General features: G+C 45.9%; 1 protein-coding gene across 1 annotated transcript in view; it reads left to right on the top strand.

Annotated features, from left to right (window-relative positions):
* GLT8D2 (glycosyltransferase 8 domain containing 2) overlaps nt 1–22,179 on the top strand; it is a 31,865-nt gene extending 9,686 nt beyond the window's left edge. Inside the window, exons 4-10 of the mRNA XM_049783191.1 lie at nt 978–1,146; nt 7,951–8,068; nt 10,739–10,823; nt 11,579–11,691; nt 14,627–14,793; nt 17,220–17,332; nt 21,894–22,179. Coding sequence (XP_049639148.1) covers nt 978–1,146; nt 7,951–8,068; nt 10,739–10,823; nt 11,579–11,691; nt 14,627–14,793; nt 17,220–17,332; nt 21,894–22,066 — 938 coding nt within the window. The 3' untranslated portion in view covers nt 22,067–22,179. The remainder of the gene's footprint in view (nt 1–977; nt 1,147–7,950; nt 8,069–10,738; nt 10,824–11,578; nt 11,692–14,626; nt 14,794–17,219; nt 17,333–21,893) is intronic.
* Nucleotides 22,180–22,578: the final 399 nt, after the last annotated feature.

The following is a 22,578-nucleotide window of genomic DNA, read 5'->3' as shown; positions in this document are numbered from 1 at the left end:
GGTCTCAACTGGTAACCTCATGGTCCAAGATTGCTGCTCTCACTTAGTCATCATATCAACATTTCAGTCAAAAAGACAGGGGAAATGAAGAGGAGGGAGTGAGCAAGTGATCTTCTGAGGTTAACTTTAGGGCAACAGTTTCTTGCACTGACCACTGACCATCTCATGGAACAGAGTTGATCACATAGAGCGCAAGGGAGTCTAGGAGTCTAGGAGAAAATATTAGTGGCGGGCCCGGAAGGTGGCGCTAGAGGTAAGGTGTCTGCCTTGCAAGCGCTAGCATAGGACGGACTGCGGTTCGATCCCCCGGTGTCCCATATGGTCCCCCCAAGCCAGGGGCGATTTCTGAGCGCATAGCCAGGAGTAATCCCTGAGTCAAACGGGTGTGGCCCAAAAACAAAACAAAACAAAACAAAACAAAAAAAAAAAGAAAATATTAGTGGCTTGAAAACATGCTAATAAAATTCCAACATTGGAACCTAGAACAATGGGCAGGATGTTTGCCTTGAATGTAGCTGATCTTTTTTTTTTTTTTTTTTTTTGCTTTTTGGGCCACACAAAGTGATGCTCAGGGATTGCTCCTGGCTTGGGAGACCATATGGGATGCCAGTGGATCAAACTGCGTACATCCTAGGTTAGTTTGTGCAAGGCAAATGGCCTACCGCTTGCTTTGGCACCTTGCACTTGCTCTGGCCCCTGTAGCTGACCTTTGTTTCATCCCTGGTACCACTTAAGCCACTGGCGCACTGCTAGGAATAGTGCTTGAGCTCAGAGCCATAAGCTCTGAGTACAGTCAGTGTGGTCCAAACCATCCAAACAAAAGTTCCAACATTATCTCTCAAGGAAGGAGGAATAGAGAACTGGGGGCAATCATCAGGGTCTCCTCCAGGCCATGCTTTCACCCCTCAGGTACGTGGGGGACCAGCTGACTAGGAATATATATTTTATGTTCAAGACACTGACCTTCATGTTTCCAGATGATTCTGCCCCTCCAGAGGAAACAGAGGAGGAGATTCCTGTGGTAATCTGTGCAGCTGCAGGAAGAATGGGAGCTACCATGGCTGCCATCAACAGCATCTACAGCAACACCGATGCCAACATTTTGTTTTATGTAGTTGGACTCCGGAATACACTGTCTCGGATACGGTAATGCGGACATCACAGAGATAGAATAATATCTTTGTTTTTTATTTTTGGGGTCATGCTCAATAGTTCTCAGGGCTTACTCCTGGCTCTGTGCTCAAGGATCATTCCTGGTGGAATCAAGGGAACCATACTGGGGATCAAACACAGGTTGGCCATGTGCAAGGAAAGTGGCCTTTCTGCTATTGGACTATTGTTTTTGCCCTCTTTTCATCTGCTTTATTTTTCCTTAAATAGAATTCCTTCTGTATTTGATGGACAAATGCTACTAGAAATGAAGAATGATGAAGTGAAGTTTACCTGATCAAAGGTCAAATGGTTTGCCTTAGCTATGGAAGTCCTCACTGAATTTGGTAGGACAAGGCATCACTAAAGAAAGCAGATCCTTAAGTACTTGGAGAGGGGGAGGGGGACTTGAGCCATACCCAGTCGTGCTCCGGAATCACTCCCAAAAGTAGCTGAAAAAAACAGATGTGGTGCCAGGGATCTTGGTTTTTCTTGTTTTGTTTTGTTTTATTTTGTGTCACACCAGGATTTTCCCCTTTCTTTTAGCTTTGTTTCCATTCCTTAATGACCCTACATTTTTTTCCTTCCTTCCTTCCTTCCTTCCTTCCTTCCTTCCTTCCTTCCTTCCTTCCTTCCTTCCTTCCTTCCTTCCTTCCTTCCTTCCTTCCTTCCTTCCTTCCTTCCTTCCTTCCCTCCCTCCCTCCCTCCCTCCCTCCCTCCCTCCCTCCCTCCCTCCCTCCCTCCCTCCCTCCCTCCCTCTCTCTCTCTCTCTCTCTCTCTCTCTCTCTCTCTCTCTCTTTCTTTCTTTCTTTCTTTCTTTCTTTCTTTCTTTCTTTCTTTCTTTCTTTCTTTCTTTCTTTCTTTCTGGAGGGGTTTTTGATCACACCCAGCAGCACTCAGGGGTTACTCCTGGCTCTATGCTCATAAATCCCCCCTGGCAAGCATGGGGGACCATATGGGATGCTGGGATTGGAACCACCGTCCTTCTGCATGCAAGGCAAACTCCCTACCTCCATGCTATCTCTCCGGCCCCCTATTTTTTCTCTAAGATTTCCTGATAAGGGGCCGGAGAGATAGCATGGAGGTACCTCACATGCGTTTGCCTCACATGCAGAAGGTCAGTGGTTTGAATCCCGGCATCCCATCTGGTCCCACGTGCCTGCCAAGAGCGATTTCTGAGCATGGAGCCAGGAGTAACTCCTGAGTGCTGCCGGGTGTGACCAAAAAACCAAAACAAAACATGAATTAATAAAACTTTCCTGATAAGGCACTTATTCCAGAATCCACTACCTATATAAACAGACCTAGTTCTAAGATACGAGGGATCAAACCCAGGTCATCAAAGTTCAAGGCAAGCACCCTAGCCACTGTGTGCTATTGCTCTGGCCTCTCAAAGCAAGTTAACCCCTGTATAATCTCTCTAATCCTCATAAGTAATTTATAGGAAGTTCATGGTTCATGAACATTTTATTTATTTATATATAAAATCTTTATTTAAGCACCATGATTACAAGCATGATTATAGTTAGGTTTCAGTTATAAACAGAATACCCCCTCTTCATCAGTGCAACATTTCCACCATTAATGCCCCCACCACCACCTTCCCCACCCCTACCTGTATTAGAGACAGGCATTCTACTTCTCTCACTCATTAAGATTGTGTAGGGCCGGGCGGTGGCGCTGGAGGTAAGGAGCCTGCCTTGCCTGCGCTAGCCTAGGACGGACCGCGGTTCGATCCCCCGGTGTCCCATATGGTCCCCCAAGAAGCCAGGAGCAACTTCTGAGTGCATAGCCAGGAGTAACCCCTGAGCGTCACAGGGTGTGGCCCAAAAACCAAAAAAAAAAAAAAAAAAAAAAAAGATTGTCATGATATGGGCTAGACAGATAGCATGGAGGTAGGGTGTTTGCCTTGTATGCAGAAGGATGGTGGTTTGAATACCGGAATCTCTTATGGTCCCCGAGCCTGCCAGGAGTGATTTCTGAGCGTAGAGCCAGGAGTAACCCCTGAGCGCTGTTGGGTGTGACCCAAAAAAACAAAAAATAAAATAAAATAAAAATTAAAAAAAGATTGTCATGATAATTGTTAGTGTAGTTATTTCCCTAACTGCACTCACCACTCTTTATGGTGAGCTTCATATTGTGAACCATCAAGAGAGATGAAGTCATGAAATTTTCCTATACATGGATGTACATGGAATCTATTATGCTGAGTGAAATAAGTCAGAGGGAGAGATAGACACAGAATAGTCTCAGTCATCTATGGATTTTTGGTTTGGTGTGGTTTGGTTTGGTTCACATCCAGCAGCACTCAGGGGTTGTTACTCCTGGCTCTATGCTCATAAATCGCTCCTGGCAGGCTCAGGGAACCATATGAGATGCCGGGATTTGAACCACTGTCCTTTTGCATGCAAGGCAAATGCTCTACCTCCATGCTATCTCTTCGGCCCCTCATCTATGGGTTTTAAGAAGAATTAAAGACATTATTGTAGTAATGCCCAGAGACAATAGAGATAAAGACCATAAGAACTAGCTCCTATGACCATTTTAATATGGCTCAGAATCATCAAACTGATAATTTTTTTTTTTTTGGTTTTTGGGTCACACCTGGCAGTGCTCAGGGGTTACTCCTGGCTATCTGCTCAGAAATAGCTCCTGGCAGGCACGGGGGACCATATGGGACACTAGGATTCGAACCAACCACCTTTGGTCCTGGATCGGCTGCTTGCAAGGCAAACGCCGCTGTGCTATCTCTCCAGGCCCAAACTGATAATTTTTTTTTTTTTTTTTTTTTTGGTTTTTGGGCCACACCCGGTGACGCTCAGGGTTTACTCCTGGCTATGCGCTCAGAAGTCCCTCCTGGCTTGGGGGACCATATGGGACACCGGGGGATCGAACCACGGTCCGTCCAAGGCTAGCGCAGGCAAGGCAGGCACCTTACCTTTAGCGCCACCGCCCGGCCCCTGAAACTGATAATTTTTAAAATGAAGAGTAACTTCTTTTTTTTTTCTTTTTTTTTTTTTTTTTTTTTTTTTTGGCTTTTGGGCCACACCCAGCGGTGCTCAGAGGTTACTCCTGGCTATCTGCTCAGAAATCACTCCTGGCAGGCACGGGGGACCATATGGGATGCTGATCTGCTCAGAAATTGCTCCTGGCAGGCACGGGGGACCATATGGGATGCTGGGATTCCAACGGTCCACCGTAGGTCCTGGATCGGCTGCTTGCAAGGCAAACACCGCTGTGCTATATCTCCAGCCCCGAGTAACTTCTTTTTTATGAGACATTATATTAAGAAGATGGGGCCGGCGAGGTGGCGCTAGAGGTAGTGCCTTGCAAGCGCTAGCCAAGGAAGGACTGCGTTTCGATTCCCAGGCGTCCCATGTGGTCCCCCCAAGCCATGGGCGATTTCTGAGCACTTAGCCAGGAGTAACCCCTGAGCATCAAACGAGTGTGGCTCCCCCCCCCCCAAAAAAAGAAGAATTTGAAGGGATTGGAGAGATAGTATATCTATGTCACACTCACAGGTGCTGTCTTATAAGGGTACTTGCTTTGCATGTGGCCAACCTAGATTTAATTCTGATACCCCATATGGTCCCCTGAGCCTGCCAGAAGTGATACCTGAGTGCAGATCCAGAAGTAAACCCTATATGCTGCCAGGTATGGGCAAAATCAAAATAAAGAAAATAATAAATTGGAGAGTTGGGAAGATAGCTTAGGCTGTGCATAGTGAGGTCCCAGGTTCATGCCCAACACCCACCAGTTGTGGTCCTGATGGTCTCTAAGTATCGCTGAGGGAGACCCCTTGAGGATTGAACTGAGAGTTGCTCCCGGGCCTGTAAATACAGAAATAAAAATAAATCAATTGGGGTTGAATTTAGAACAAGTTCACAGAGAATAACATTTCCAGGTATTATAAAAATGCAGGACCCGAGGCTGGTGTGATAGCACAGCAGTAGGGCATTTGCCTTGCATGCAGCTGACCTAGGACAGACCTCGGTTCGATCCCTGGTGTCCCATATGGTCCTCTGAAGCCAGGGCTGATTTCTGAGTACATAGCCAGGAATAATCCCTGAGTGTCACTGGGTGTGGCCCAAAAGATAAAAACAAAGAAATCCCTGCAGTGGGAGCGATACTGCAGTGCATAGGGTACAAGTTCAACCTGAGTTTGGTCCTTAGCACCTCATATTGTCCTCCAAGTGGTACGGGGTACCTGGTGCTTGGAGCCAGAAAGAATGAGATGGAGACAGACTATTGACTGCTGGTAACAAATTAATTGGGGACTAGGTCTTTTTTTTTTTTTTTTTTTTTTTTTTTGGTTTTGGGCCACACCTGGCGGTGCTCAGGGGTTACTCCTGGCTGTCTGCTCAGAAATAGCTCCTGGCAGGCACGGGGGACCATATGGGACACCGGGATTCGAACCAACCACCTTTGGTCCTGGATCGGCTGCTTGCAAGGCAAACACCGCTGTGCTATCTCTCCGGGCCCGGACTAGGTCTTTTTTATATAGATAGTGGGTTCAGCCAAAAGTGCTTTGTCAGGAAATCTCAAAGGAGGAGGATCATAAAAGAACAGGAACAAAGTTAAAAGAATGGGAACAAAGCTATGAATATTTGTTTGCTGAAAGGAGCCAGAAACTCAGATAGAAGGTATGGCCTAATTGTAAACAATCCATACCTGTACTCTAACAGACCAGAGTAATTCCTGAGCACATAGCAGGAATAACTGAGCACACCAAGTGTGGCCACAAAACAAAACAGCAGCAACAAAGCAGAGTCCTGTGTGATCTTTGCAGGAAGAGTATCTTCCTGAATCCAAATAGTGGGAAGAAAACTTAGACTGTAGGACATTTATAATGATGGAAAACACTAGCAATGAAATCAACCACACAGTAGATTAGGGGAATTATTTTATTTAAGGCATAGATGGGCTCAGTGTAAAGCACAGATGTGAAGCCCAAGGTTTAATCCTGACATTGCACCAAAAAAGTTATTTAATATGAATTTTTAATAAAGGATTTCTAACCCTCCTCTCCCTCAATATATATTGGGGAGCTAGACCACACTTGGAACTTACTACACACCAGAACTTACTACTCCTGGGGCCAGAGTGATAACACAGCGGTAAGGTGTTTGCCTTGCACAAAGTCATTTCAGGAAGGACGGTAGTTCAAATTTGGTGCCTGCCAGGAGTGATTTCTGAGTGCAGAGCCAAGAGTAACCTGAGGGTCCCCGGGTGTGACCCAAAAAATAAAACAAAAAAAGAACTGGGGGAAGAGATAGCACAGCAGTTGGGCGTTTGCCTTGCATGCGGCTGACCCAGGACCAACAATAGTTTAAAATCCCGACATCCTACATGGTCCCCTATGCCTGCCAGGAGTGATTTCTGAGCAGAGAGCCAGGAGTAATCCTTGGGGGTTACTGGGTGTGAACCCCTCCCCCCAAATAACTTACTACTCCCGGTTCTGTGCTCAGGAATCAATCCTGATGGGTCTTGAGGATCTATATAGGCTGCCAGGAATTGAACCCAGGTAAGCCTCTAGCTGTGCTATTGCTCCTGCCTCACATTATCCATTTTCAGTGAACAACAAATGCTGCCAGGGGTGGCTTTAGGTGCTGAACACTTTTGTTTTGGGACCACACTGGTCCCAAGTAGCTCAGGAGCTACTCCTAGTTCCACACTCAACAGTTACTCCTGGCACTGCTTGGGAGACCATATGGGATCCTGGGGTTTGAACCTGAGTCCGTTTCATGGTAGGCAAGCATCCTACCCACTGTACTATTCCTCTGGCCGAGCATTTTATTGGGGGGTTATTTCTTTTTTTTTTTTTTTTTTTTTTTTTTTTTTTTTTAGTTTTTGGGCCACACCCGGCGGTGCTCAGGGGTTACTCCTGGATGTCTGCTCAGAAATAGCTTCTGGCAGGCACGGGGGACCATATGGGACACCGGGATTTGAACCAACCACCTTTGGTCTTGGATTGGCTGCTTGCAAGGCAAACACCGGGCCCTGGGGGGTTATTTCTATTAAGCATCTTCTTGTGAATTGGATAAAAGACAGAAGTTCTGTGAGAGTGAAAAAATGTTAGGGGAGAGGCAGGGCAGGAGGGGGAGGCAGTGCCAGGGGAAAGAGACCAGGATAAATTCCAGCCACCAGCATGAAACAGAGCCAGTCCCAGCAGAACACTCCAGATGTCCTGGAGTTTCAGAACTGTGCACATATGGAGGAAAGTGCCCTAACTCACAGATGATGCTTTGTTTAAGGAAGGAGTAAGTCTTCTTTTTCTCCCAGTTTCCTGTGGAGATGAAGTGGATCAGGGGATATTTTTTTTTTTATTATTTTGCTTCACTTCCTTTACAGAGTTATGTGAATTTAAGAAAGCGAGAGAGAGAGACAGAGAGAGAGAGAGAGAGAGAGAGAGAGAGAGAGAGAGAGACAGAGACAGAGACAGAGAGAGACAGAGAGAGAGACAGAGAGATAGAGAGAGAGACAGAGAGAGACAGAGACAGAGAGAGAGAGCAGTTTAAATCCAAACCAGATGGGGAAATATACAAAGGTTTAATAGACTAAACTACTAAGGTTATATATGTTGTTATTTTCTTTTTTAAATTGGGGGTAAGGAGGTATTGAGTCACACCTGGCAGTGCCTAGGGGAACCATATGCTTGCGAGGACCACTAGCCTTTACTCCTTTACTATCTGCCTCCAACTCCGCATTTTAACTTTCTAAAGGAGGCTACAGATAAGGGCAATCAGCCCAGCCGATTGAGCTCCAACAGGAGGCATATAAAGATCCTTTATATCTCTTTAGAAAATGGATCGAACATTCTAAACTGAGGGAGATCAACTTCAAAATCGTGGAATTCAACCCGATGGTCCTGAAAGGGAAGATGAGACCGGACACCGCGAGGCCAGAGCTGGTGCAGCCGGTGAGTGGGACCCCGCAGGGCCCGGAGCAGGGCACACGCCCCCTGGAGGAAGGTCCTGTCCTTACACCGCCTCCCAACAAGCCTGGGGTCCTTGGACTAGCTGATGCTGACAGAGATATAAGAAAACTATTGCAAAGGGAATGAAGGATGAGCAAACGTGGGAAGGGCCTGAGTAATAGTACAGTGTGCAGGGCGCATGCCTTGCACACGGCTGACCCAGGTTTCAATCTCCAGTATCCCATATGGTCTCCTGAGCACTGCAAGAGTAATTCCTGAGTGCAGAGCCAAGAGTAAGCACTGAGCATCATTGCGTGTGGTTCAAAAACAAAAGTGGGTTATTGGGGGAAAAAAGTGGGATATTGGGGCTGGAGCCATAGTAAAGCAGGTAGGGCACTTGGCTTTGCATGCAGTTGACCTGTGTTGAATCTCTGGCACCCAATATGGTCCTTCAAACCTTGCCAGAAGTGATTCCTGATTGCAGAGCCAGGAGTAAATCCTGAACATCTCTGGGCATGGCTCAAAAACAAAAGCTAAACAAAAAAGTGGAGTGTGTTAGTGTACGTGAATGTTCCAGTATGGGTGAGGGCTTGGGGACGTGTAGTCAGGAAAAGTGTATTTGCAGCACATTGTGTGGACCATGGCCCGGCAGTATTTGATTTTGTTTTTGCACACACCCCTGCACTCTGCCCCCATTTCTCCATGATGCTCAGGGCTTATTTCTGGCTCTGTGCTCAGGAATTACTCCTGGCAGGGTTCAGGGGACGGACTTAAGGGATGTTGGGTATCAAAGTTGACAGCAATACTACCTGTTGTACTATTGTTCCGGCCCCTAATAAAGATGGATGGAGATATATTTTCTCTAGTATTGGGAATATATCTGGGGGGGGGGGTCATACCCAGTAGTGCTCAGAGGCTACTCCTGGCTCTGTGCTCAGAAATCGTTCCTGGCATGCAAGGGGTACCATATGGAATGCTGGGACTCAAACCACCATGTCCTGGATCTGCTAAAGGTAAATACCTTCCTGCTGTGCTATCTCTCCGCCACTGGAAATATTTTTTTTTTAATTTTTTGGCTTGTTTTAGGGCCACACCCAGCAGCACTCAGGGTTTACTCTAGGCTCTGGGCTCAAAAATTGCTCAGTGGATCATATAGGATGCCAGAGACTGAATCCAGGTCCGCCGCTTGTAAGACAAACACCCTATCCACTGTGCAATCTTTCCAACCCCTATTTTTTTTAATTTTTTTGTTTTGGGGCCACAGTATCCAGAAATACTTAGGAACTTTTCCTGGCTCAGTGCTCAGGAATACTCCCGGGGGCATTCAGGGAATTCTGCAGTTCTGGGAATCAAACCCAGGACTCCTACATGCAAAATATGATCTCATCCTCTCACTCAGTGATCTCACTGACCCATGCTGGAAATGCTCAGTTATTGCTCCGGTAATGGAAGGAGCCTTTCCAAAGAAAGTGTTTAACTCACAAAAATGCAGCCATCTCTACAAAGAACTTAAAACTCATCCCCAGAATTTACTAAATTCTAAACTTGAGTTACATGATCTTTTCTCAATCCCAGATATCTTTTATCAGCATGCAGGCTCAGTTGGCACTTTGGGACTTGTGCTTCCCAAAACCTTATTATCCCTCAGCCCAGGATTTTTTCCTTGGGCTCGGGGGCTGTGGAAATGGCTCAAGTGAGGAGGCGGTACTGGGATTGATCCCCCACCTCAGGGTTCTAGGAGCACCATTACAACTACAAAAAGAAGCCTAAGGTTGAGCTTATTGGGGGAGAAATATAGTACAGTACATAAGATGCTTGCCTTGTATGCATATGTCTGGCTCAGGTTCAGTTTGGGATCCCAGATGGTCTCCCCAAGTACTGCCAGGAGTGATTCCTGAACACAGAGCCAGGAGAAAACTCTGAGTATCTCTGGGTGTGACCTTCAAGACAAAAGTTGATCTTGTTATTGGGATTCTGTGTGTGTTCAAGGCTTACTTGGTTGAAAGCATAATCACTGACTGGAAGGAGGCAGGCAGGGTCCCCTAAAAGATAAAGAAGCAGTCATTGTAAACCACCTCCTACACCCAGCTCAGTTCACAGAGATGAACACAAATCTCAGCAGTGGAGGGGTTTGTTCTAGGAGTGCTGCTGACCTGTGATACTCTCATGAGAATCTGGAGCCTTGAGACCTCTCCTTGACCAAGCCAAGTCTAATGCAAAGCTGGGAGCTACTTATCACATGCCCCTTCTCATCATAGCTTTTTTTCTTTTTTTTAAATAGCTTCTTTTTAAGGGTGTTAAAGTATACCTGGTTGTGCTCAGGGCTTATTCTTGGCTCTGTGTTCAGGGATTTTTTTTTTTTTTTTTGGTTTTTGGGCCACACCCGGTGATGCTCAGGAGTTACTCCTGGCTATATGCTCAGAAATCACTCCTTGCTCGGGGGACCATATGGGACACTGATCTATCAGGTTCATCCTGGATCTACCGCATACAATGCAAATGCCCTATCGCTGTGCTATCCTGTCGACCCCAGGGATCATTCTTGATGGTGCTGGGGGTGGGGAACCATTATGGTACCAGGGGTCAAACCTAGGCTGGTAACATTGAAGGCAAGAGTGCCTTCCCTGCTGTTCTATTATTCCCATCCCACCATCACTTCTTGTGTTTTAACAGCTAAACTTTGTGCGATTTTATCTTCCTCTGCTCATCCACCAACACGAGAAAGTCATCTATTTGGACGATGATATCATTGTTCAAGGTATATGCACTTATTCTTATCAGAAGCAGCTGCTCAGAATAACTGTCTCTCTTCCCCTTTGAAGCACCTTGTTGTCCTCTGCTTCTTAAGACTGGAGTACAGAAAAGTATCATTACCAAGCATGGAATATTTAAATATTCATCATCCAGGTCTGCTCTTCAAACTTGTATTCTCACTTGAACACATATCTCACTTACTTGTCTCAGTATTTCTTTTGCTTATTTCTTCTAGAGAAGGCTGTATTCTCTCTGGAACACTATTTCTCTCTTTTTCTCCTCTCACATCTTTCTAATTAAGTTTCAATGAAACTCCTTTGCTTCATTGAATAAAAAAATTCTCGGGCCCAGAGAGATAGCACAGTGGTGTTTGCCTTGCAAGCAGCCGATCCAGAACCAAAGGTGGTTGGTTCGAATCCCGGTGTCCCATATGGTCCCCCGTGCCTGCCAGGAGCTATTTCTGAGCAGACAGCGGGGTGTGGCCCAAAAACAAAAACAAAAAGAAATAGCTCCTGGCAGGCATGGGGGATCATATGGGATGCCAGGATTCAAACCACCATTTGAAACTTCTTAAAAATTTCTTTTTAAGGGGCTTTATGGATCAATAACAGCTATTCAGGTCCAGTCAGCTGCCAAGCTGTTTGTGATCAGCAATTACATACTTTCCTGGCCGCCCTTCATCTTACTCCCAAAACAAAACCTAGGGTTACTTAGGCCCCTGATGAACACTTACATTAACTCCTGTGTTTCTAATTTCAGGTGATATCCAAGAACTGTATGACACCACATTGGCCAACGGCCACGCAGCTGCTTTCTCAGATGACTGTGATTTGCCTTCAGCTCAGGACATAAACAAACTGGTGGGACTGCAGGTGTGAACTCATAACCTTCCTTCTCCCTTCAGCTCCTGCCCCTTTTCACCTCTCAGGAGGCCTGATCCCTTCCTGAAGCCTATCTATTTACATAGCTGGCAGAAGGATCTGTGGGCGCATGCCCAGGCCACACCCACTTTTTGTTTTTCTCCTTCCCAATTGGGGGCCTTTAGCCCCATGTGGCCAATTTGTCTTCCCTGAAACATAGCCAGAAGTTTCAGTGTTTTTTGTAAGCTGTGATGAAACGCATGATGTCCAAGGTCCAACTTTCATGTAGCTCCTGAGAGAATAGTACACTGGGGGCTTGTGACCCCACAGTATGTCCACAATGATGTTTCTGTGAAAAAGAAACATTGGGGGCCAGAGAGTGTAAGGGTGAAGCATGAGCTTTGCATGTTTAAGAACCTGAGCTTGATCTCTGGCGATGCTCAGGGCACTATATGGGATGCCAGGGATAGAATCTGCCTCAGCTTCACGCAAGGCAAGAACCCTACTTCAAGCCCCAGCAATTTATTTTATTAACCTTTTTTGGGTTGTATTTTGCAGGGTATGGGTAGGTTCCCCATTCCTAGGTATGGTTTGCCTCCTGGCTCCTCTTAACTTTTTGGGGGGCCCACCTGGTGGTGCTCAGATGTTACTCTTGACTCTATGCTCAGGAATCAGTCCTTGTGCACAAGGTAATCATATGAGGTTACAGGAATGGAACTTGGGTTGGCTGCACGCAAAGTAAGCACCCTACCTGCTATATTATCACTCAGGCTCCATTAACTTTCTGTACATAGCAGGGCGGGGCCACGGTGCCAGGGCTCCGTGGCATTATTGAGAATCCCACTAAAGTAGGTATGACAGTCTGTAGAGGGGACATGCCCCCTCGGGTGGCACTATTCAACAATGACTGTTAAGTTGTTTAAGTAGGAGTCTGGAGTGGAGTAACATGCAGACTGGTTCTGCACAAGCCAAAGCAGAATGTTCTACAGAGAGGCAGGAAATGCAATACTAAACAGAAGTTGGGTGGAGGGGGGGCAGTATTTGAAAACAGTGATCAGGGAAGACTCTCCTGAGTAGTTGTCACTGCCCCACCAAGGGAATTGAAAGGACATGGAGAGCAAAGCTAAAAAAAACCATATACCTGAGGGCAGCATATACAAAGGTCATGAGACAGAACAGCATTGGTGCAGTGAAGGCAGGTGATCAGTGGGTTTGGCAGAGGGGGTATGGGAACAAATGACAAGAATCAGAGAAAGTGGCATAGGCCTATGTCCTCTTTCTTTGCATCTTTGTCTCCATTAAAAAATAAAAAGAAACAATGGCTTGATGGGGCTGGAGAAGATGCTGATTCAGGAAGAATGGTGGTTCGAATCCTGGCATCCCATATGGTCCCCGGTGCCTGCTAGGAGTGATTTCTGAGCACAAAGCCAGGTGTTACAAAGCCAGGTGTTAACCCTGACCACTGGATATGACCCAAAAACCAAAAGAAAAAGAGAGAAAAACAATGACTTGGGTCAGAGTGATAGCACAGCAGTAGGGCATTTGTCTTGCACGCAGCTGACCCAGGATGAACTTTGGTTCAATCCTTGGCATCCCATATTATTCCCTGAGCCAGAAGCTATTTTTAAGCGCATAGCCAGGATTGACCCCTGAGTGTCACAGGGTGTAGCCCCCCAAAAAAACCCAAAACAAAAAAGAAACAATGGCTTATCCGCTTTCTCAAGGAGATGGGAAACCAGGGCCAGGATTTGGAAAGAGGAACAGAGAATTCTGCAGAAACCAGTTCTGCAAGGGGATAGCACTGTGCTCTTATGGGCTAGACCAGCATGGAGGCTGGAGGAGTGATAAGTGATCGGCTTCTGGGTATCTCTTTAGGGCATGGGATTAAAAGGATTGGTGACAAGTTTCATTTCCCAGAATCTTCAAATAGTCACTATGTTTGGGGCAGATAGTACAGTGAAGAAGGCACTTGCCTTATATGTACCCAATGTAGAATCAATCCTAGCAGCTGATATGGACCCCCAAGTACCACCAGGAATAATCCCCAAGTATCCATGGTGTGACCCAAACAATATCCTCTCCCCAGAAAAATTTGGTGACAAGTTTGGAGGAGAAATTATGGATCCAGAGCAGTAACACAGAAGGTAGGGCATTTGCCTTGTATGAGGCTGACCCCGGTTTGATCTCCTGCATCCTGAGCCTATCAGGAGTGATTGATTACTGAAAGCAGAGCCAGGAATAAGCCCTGAGCACCATTGGATGTGGCCCCAAAACAAAAATTTGAAGAAGAAATGAGAGTTTGGATGAGTCTGTGGTCCCTGGGGTAAAAATGTGGCTCATTTGGAAGGAGAGACATAGCACTTATTCAAGTAGGGTGAGTGGTAGGGAAGGTTTGGGGTAATAGGGTGTCAGCTAAAGATGCATTAGTCAGAATCCAGGAACCCTGAGCTGGATCCCTAGAGAAGGAGCTGAAAATGTAGCGGGGAAGAGATAGCTGTGTCCATGAATTGACCAGGGATACCATCGACCGTGACACCATAACTCTGTGCAGGAGTTGGTGCCAGAGGAAAGAACTGGCTCTTGACAGAGATTCATACACTCAGCTCTCTGCGGTGGGCTAAGGTAGCCCATAGAATGCTTCAGAGCCGGGCCCGGAGAGATAGCATATCGGCATTTGCCTTGCAAGCAGCCGATCCAGGACCAAAGGTGGTTGGTTCGAATCCCGGTGTCCCATATGGTCCCCCATGCCTGCCAGGAGCTATTTCTGAGCAGACAGCCAGGAGTGACCCCTGAGCACTGCCAGGTGTGCCCCCCCCCCAAAAAAAAAAGAATGCTTCATAACCACAGACACTAAGTACTCAGATGCGGTACGAGGGCATCAAGCAGGAAGCATTTCCCAGGAAAAAAGCATTTCCTATCACCAATGCATGCAGATGTTACTTTACAGAATACATATATGGGCTACCTGGACTACAGGAAGAAAGCCATCAAAGACCTTGGCATCAGCCCTGGCACCTGCTCTTTCAATCCCGGGGTGATGGTTGCCAACATGACAGAGTGGAAACAACAGCGCATCACCAAACAGCTGGAGATGTGGATGCACAAAAACGTGGAGTAGGTACAGACCTCTGCTTGGCAACTAGATTATTCCATTCAATTTTTTTTTTATTCTTTCTTTTCTGGGGTGTGAGGTGGGCTCCCAAGACACAGGAGATCTGGAACACCATCAGCACTTCATGCAAGGGGCCAAAGGTGTTGAGTTGTTCAGGTACTGTGGTATTGGGGATACCTAGCCCCCATGGTGCTCAGGGGACCATGAAGTGCTGATAATCAAACCTAGGTGCATGCCCTAAGTACTGTATCTTGTCTCTTCCAGCTCCTTCATCAACTTCCTATTTTGGGGGAAGATGGATCCACACCTGATAGTGCTCAGTTTACTAATAGCTCTACACTCTGCAGTCATACCTGACTGCCTTGGGGACCATGTGAGGTGCCAGATATTGAACCCTGGTTGGCCATGTTCAAGGCATATTATCTCTCTGGCTCCATTATTAACTTTCTATGCATAACTGAGGTGTCAGAAATATTCAAGACATTTATTATTTTGGCAGGGGTGTTTTAGGGTCACACCTGGAGATATTCATGCTTACTCCTGGCTGTGGTACCACATGGTGCCCAGGATTGAACCAAGGTCTCTTGCGTGTAAAGCATACGCTCAGCCTGTTGAGTTTACCCCCCAAAATGATTTTAAAGGTTTTTATAAAATAAACTTTATTTTTGCTTGGAACTTTTGAGATTCTATTTTGATCTCACTTTTAATTTTTTTGTTTGTTTTTGGGCTGTATCTGGTGGTAATTAGGGAGACCAAATGTGATGCTGGGAATTGAAATTGGATTGGCCATGTGTGCATAGCAAGCAGTTTTTCTGCTGTGATCTCTCTTGTCCCATCATTGTATTATCTTTATAAAAAATTTTGTTGAAGAAAATGACATTAAAATAATAAAAGGCGGGGCTGGGCGGTGGCGCTGGAGGTAAGGTGCCTGCCTTGCCTGCGCTAGCCTAGGACGGACCGAGGTTCGATCCCCCGGCGTCCCATATGGTCCCCTAAGAAGCCAGGAGCAACCCTTGAGCGTCACAGGGTGTGGCCCAAAAACCAAAAAAAAAATAAAAAAAATAATAATAATAAAAAGGCTCCAGAGTGGTATGTGGCTGACCTAGGCTCAATCCCTAGTTCCCTGTATAGTCTGCTCAGCTGTCAGGAGTGATCCTTGAGTACAAAACCAAGAATAATCCCTAAGCACTACACAAACACAAAAACTTCCGCAGTGTGCCAGGGATGGAAAGCAGAGCTTCCATCAACTGCTCCATGTTCCTTGCCCCTTTGACTTTCTGAATATTTAAAACCATCAACAGCTTTGATTTTGTAAGTGAAACTACTTTAAGGAAATGCAGAATTAGAAGTTAATCATGTCATTGAAAGGAAGCCTTAGAATTAAAATAAAAACATTGGGGCCAGAGCGATTGCACAATGGGAGAGCACACAGCCGACCTGAGACAGACCCAGGTTCGATTCCCAGCATCCCATATGGTTCCCTGAGCCTGCCAGGGGTGATTTCTGAGTGCAGAGCCAGGAGTAACCTCTGAGTGCCACCAGGTGGCAAAACCGAAAATAAATAAAATGGGGCCGTAGAGATAGCATGGAGGTAGGGCATTTGCCTTGCATACAGAAGAACAGTGGTTCGAATCCCGACATCCCATATGGTTTCCTGAGCCTGCCAGGAGCAATTTCTGAGCATAGAGCCAGAAGTGCTGCCGGGTGTGACCCCAAAACCAAAAATAAAAATAAGGGCTAAAGAGATAGCACAGTGGTAAGGCGTTTGCCTTGCACGCAGCCAATCCAGGACAGATGGTGGTTCAAATTCCAGCATCCCATATGGTCCCCAAGCTATGAGTGATTTCTTTTTTTGTTTGTTTGTTTGTTTTGTTTTTGGGGCCACACCTGTTTGATACTCAGGGGTTACTCCTGGCTAAGTGCTCAGAAATTGCCCGTCTTGGGGGGACCATATGGGATGCGGGGAATTGAACCGTGGTCCTTCCTTGGCTAGCGTTTGCAGACACCTCACCTCTAGCACCACCTCACCGGCCCCGCTATGAGTGATTTCTGAGAGCAGAGCCAGGAATAACCTGAGTGCCGCCGGGTGTGAACCTAAAACCAAAATAAATAAATAAAATAAAATAAAAACATCTCTATAATCTGTGTGAAGGTCATGGGAGTTGATAGAGGTGAGAGGGCCCAAAGGGCTAGAGCACAAGATTTGCATGCAGGAGCCCTAGGTTTGATCCTGGGAACTGTGTGGTTAACCAAACTCCAAGTTCTCTCCACTCCATTCTTCCCACGAAAAGTAGCTGGGTGGGGAATAAAAGTCTCTAATTCCATTAGATACTGACAGAGAGCATGTATTCCATCTTTTAAAATTAGACTCAACTTAATCTGAGTTTGTTGGGCACCCAGCTTAAATACTGCTTTTGCTTCTTCTCAGAGAAAATATCTACAGCAGCTCCCTGGGAGGCGGGGTGGCCACGTCCCCAATGCTGATCGTGTTCCATGACAAACACTCCACAATCAACCCCCTCTGGCACATACGGCACCTGGGTAAGTACTCAAGGGAAACAGGCAAGTGAACATTTTATAAACCAAGCAAGCACTACAAAGAGAATGCAGGTACTGGCCTCCTCACTGCAAAGCTTCCAGGCAACTGGAACTTAGTATACAATTCTCGATGCTCAGATTCTGCAAATATGGCTGCTAAGATGCTTACAGGAGGAATGTTTCTAGGAACTTACCATACCGTAGGGTCTCATAAACATGAACACTGAAAGATGACCATTTAGGGGCTGGAGAGATACCATGAAGGTAAGGCGTTTGACTTGCATGTAGAGGGACGGTGGTTCGAATCCCAGCATCTCATATGGTCCCCCGTGTCTGCCAGGGGCAATTTCTGAGCACAGAGCCAGGAATAACCCAAGTGCTACTGGGTGTGACCCAAAACCAAAGATGACCAATTTGGGGGCACACCTGGTGGTGCTTAGGGGTTGCTCCTGACTCTGTACTCAGGGATCACTCCTGGCAGTGCTCAGGGAACCATATGGGATGCTGGGGATTGAATCTGTGTTGGTCATGTACAAGGCAAGTGTCCTACCTGCTCCCCCAAATATCCTGTCATTTCAGGATAGGAAAGATATAAAGGGCCAGAGTACATGTTATGCAAGTAGAAGCTCTGGGCTTGAACCCTTGCATGACAAGTCTACACCCTTTGCACCACAAGATGTGGCCCTAAAACAAACAAACAAGAAAGAAAATATGGAACTTGAATCTTTTTTTTTTCTTTTTTTGGTTTTTGGGCCACACCCGGCGATGCTCAGGGGTTACTCCTGGCTGTCTGCTCAGAAATAGCTCCTGGCAGGCACGGGGGACCATATGAGACACCGGGATTCGAACCAACCACCTTTGGTCCTGGGTCGGCCGCTTGCAAGGCAAACGCCGCTGTGCTATCTCTCCGGGCCCTGGAACTTGAATCTTACAAAACTTGTACACTGGCAGGCCCAGGAGATAGCCACAGGAACTCCAAGGGCAGGAGAGCTTATTGTGGGGCTGGAGAGATAGCATGGAGGTAGGATGTTTGCCTTGCATGCAAAAGGACCATGGTTTAAATCCCGGCATCCCATATGATCCCCCAAGCCAACCAGGAGAGATTTCTGAGTGTAGAGCCAGGAGTAACCCCTGAGCGCTGTCGAGTGTGACAAAAAAAAAAAAAAAAGAGAGAGCCTACACCACATGATCCCCAGAGCCACGCTGGGTATGGACTTAGCTCAAAATACATTAAACAAACAACTTAGGACAGCTGGTAGGTTGTTTGTCTTGCACTCACTAATTCAACACAGGTTTGATCCCTGCACTGTCAAAAGTAATTCTGGGGCCGGAGAGATGGCACAGCGGTAGGGTATTTGCCTTGCATGCGGCCGACCCTGGAGGTAGCCAGTTTGATTCCAGGCATCTCATATGGTTCCCTAGCCTGCTAGGGCAATTTCTGAGTGCAGAGCCAGGAGTAACCACTGAGCACCGCTGGGTGTGGCCCAACATCAAATTAATAAAATAATAATAATAATAATAATAATAATAATAATAATAATAATAAATTCCTAGCACCACCGGGTGTGGCCCAAAATAAAACAAAAAATACTTAAAATGAACTTTCTTACTTTCTTTTAAGGTCCCTTACCTTGGCCCAAAACTAATAAATTAACATAGTAACTTAAGCATTTAGATAAATGGTAATGTATCTTATTTACTCCCTTCCCATTCTGTGTTGTTGTGGTGTCTGGGGTCATACATACTTGCAGTGCTGATTCACTTGGTTGGCTGTGGCTCTGAGATAGTGGCCATGCTAGCACCGGGTAGGGAGGTGGCAGGGGTGGATCTAGTGGTCTCATACTTGAAAGTCAGAGACTTTGTCCCTGGCCTTCATGTAACTTCTCAGAAGTAGCTGTGCTCTAAGTCCTAATTCCCTTCTCAGTCTCAGCTACTCTCTCTCTAAGAGAGCAAGCTCTGGGGACAGACTGAATCCTAACTCTATTACTGCCTCTTGGACAGTTATTCAACCTGGCAGGGCCTTACTCTCTTCACTGGAAAACTGCAGCACTTAGCTCTTATGAAGCGTCTTACAAGCAACAAATGACCTCATTTATGCAAATTCCTGAGGACAGAGCCTGGAACTCACATACTCACTTTCTGTCAAATACATGGCTCTGATTCCTTAGTCAGAAACACTGGGCCCCGAGAATTTGGAACCATCTCGAATTAAAAATATAACGTATGAAACCCTATCAGCAACTACTGTAAACAGTGCAAAAACAACTTTTTTTTTGGCCACACCTAGTTCTTTTTTGGGGTGGTGGGAGGTTTGGGTCTCACTCGGCAGTGCTCAAGGGTTACTCCTGGCTCTGCACTCAGAAGTTGCACCTGGGGGCCAGAGAGATAGCATGGTAGTAAGGCGTTTGCCTTGTATACAGAAGGACGGTGGTTTGAATCTGGGCATCCCATATGGTCCCCCGAGCCTACCAAGAGCAATTTCTGAGCACAGAGCCAGGAGTAACCGGCGCTGCCGAGTGTGACCCAAAAACCAAAAAAAGAAAAAAGTTGCTTCTGGCAGGCTCAGGGAATCATATGGGATGCTGGGAATCAAACCAGGGTCCATCTGAGGTTGGCTGCATGCAAAGCAAACGCCCTACTGCTGTGCTATTGGTCCGGCCTTTGCCCACATTTGATGATACTCATTCCTGGTGGGCTAAGGGACCACATAGGGTTAGGGAATTGAACCTGGACCTGGGTTGGTCAAGTGCAAGGCAAAAGCCATATCTGCTGTATGGCTTCACATAAAACAAAACAAAACAAAACAAAAAAACCACTAAACTCTCATAGAAATGGACAGGTGGGAGGGGTAGGCAAATGATGGGGGAAGGCATTGGTGGACGGAAGGAGACACTGGTGAAGGTACTAAAACATTGTATGCCTGAAACTCAATCATAAATAATTTTTAATTTCACAGTGACTAATTTTTTTTTGGGCCACACCCGGCGATGCTCAGGGGTTACTCCTGGCTGTCTGCTCAGAAATAGCTCCTGCCAGGCACGGGGGACCATATGGGACAATGGGATTCGAACCAACCACCTTTGGTCCTGGATCGGCTGCTTGCAAGGCAAATGCCGCTGTGCTATCTCTCCAGGCCCATAGTGACTATGTTTTAAAAATTAAAACAAGATATAGGGGCCAGAGAAATAGCAGAGCCAGTAGGCACTTGCTTTGCATACAGGTGACCTGACAGCATCCTGAATGGTCCAAATCCTCCAAGATTGATTCTTGAGTGCAGTGCCAGGAATAACCCCTGAGCACTATTGGTGTGGCCCAAAACCAAAACAACTAACACATAAAAACTATGGCAATACCTCAAAGCAATTTAAATTTTGCTGCTAGACATTAAAATTTTTTTTTACTTAAAGCAATGTGATTATTCATAGTTGAGGTGTTTTTTGTTGGTTTTTTTTTTTTTTTTTGGTTTTTGGGCCACACCCAGTAATGCTCAGGGTACTCCTGGCTCTGCACTCAGAAATCGCTCCTGACTAGGGGGACCATATGGGACGCTGGGGGATCGAACCACAGTCCTTCCTAGGTACAGCGTGTGTAAGGCAGATGCCCTACTGCTTGCACCACCGCTCCTGCCCCCACTGTTGAATTTTAGACACATAATGTTTCAGCATCAATCCCACCACCAGTATCATCAGTTCCTCCAACAATGTTCAAGTCCATTCCATGCCACCACCACCCTGCCATCATAACAGGCACCCCTTTCAGTTTGGTTGTTCAAGTTTTGGTTTCATAATTTCATTGCTGTTCAGTGCGTGGCTTATAAATCCTTTGACATGGAAAAATGGAAGAGATTGCTACTGTCAAATTGACTTTAGGGCCAGAGCAATAGCACAGTGGGTAGGTTGCTGGTCTTGTACACGGCTGACCTGGGTTCTGTCTCTGATACCCCATATGATCTTTGAGTCTACCAGAAGTAATCCCTGACTACAGAGGTAGGAGTAAGCTCTGAGTAATACTGGTGTGCCTCCAAAACAAATGAAAATTATGACTTCAATATTACTGTAAATTATAGTATTTCAAAATTTTTCCTTTCATGAGTTGAATAGTATAGGGATTCAATCACCTGACCCAGATTCCATCCTTGGCACACATATGAACTCCACCAGAATAAACTGTGCCAGGAATACCTAAATTAAAAAAAAAAAAAAATCACCCCGGGGGGGTGGGGGGTGGTTTAAGGGACCATATGGGGTGAGGGATCAAACCTGATCTAGTCATGGTGCAAGGCAAGCACTTTTTATCTACTGTATTATCTCCAACCCTGTATTTTTTTATTATTTTTGGTTTGGGGCCTTGGCTGTGCTCAGGGTTCACCCCTGGCTCTGCACTCAGAGATCACTCCTGTCGGGCTTAGAGGATAAAAGGGATACCTGGGGAATTGAACCCAGGGTCAGCCATGTGCCAGGCAAGTACCCTACTCATTAGGCTTCTCTCTAGCCCCTACATCTGATATTTAATGAAGAAAAATTTTATTCTCTATATGTCTTATTTTCCATTAAACATAATGGAGGCTGGAATCCAGATACCAGATATTCAGAACACTTTCTGCAGGAAGCGAAGTTACTCCACTGGAACGGGAGACACAAGCCTTGGGACTTTCCGGGCATTCACAACGACTTATGGGAAAGCTGGTTTGTTCCTGACCCTGCAGGTCTCTTTAAACTCCATCACCACAGCAGCTGACAGCCAGTTTCCAACATGCTCTCTAAGACACTGAGTGGTCTGTGGCACCTGATGGAGTGGCTCTGTGAGCGTCACATGACACATGTAACGAATCCTGTGCAGAACCACATGGAGACCAGAATCAAAGACATCCTTAAATACAGCCTCATTATGGAAATGGAGATATGTGAACCCAAAAGAAAGAAACCCATCCAGGTATCATTAATCAATATGCTAAACTTTGAATGACAATTATAACCACACATTTAAAGTTTCTAGATGCATTTTTGGCTATTTTTTTAAACAGCTGTCAATTTTGCCTTTTATACAATATATTACATTTAAAATGAGTATATAAAAAATAAACTATGCACAGAATTTTGATTGTCATTATATTGTTCAACATGTCAAATATCACAGAAGCTAATCCAATATCAGATTTAAAGGTTAAAATACCAGTAAGTTTTACTTCTAGAAAAATCTGCAACTTAAGAACAATCCTTCTTAGTAGTTTTAATTTAGAAAGCATCAGA

The sequence above is a fragment of the Suncus etruscus genome, chromosome 11 (genome assembly GCF_024139225.1).
Source record: "Suncus etruscus isolate mSunEtr1 chromosome 11, mSunEtr1.pri.cur, whole genome shotgun sequence".
Classification (NCBI taxonomy): domain Eukaryota; kingdom Metazoa; phylum Chordata; class Mammalia; order Eulipotyphla; family Soricidae; genus Suncus; species Suncus etruscus.
Note: the sequence above shows the minus strand (reverse complement) of the source record. Positions and strands in the feature narration are given on the sequence as shown.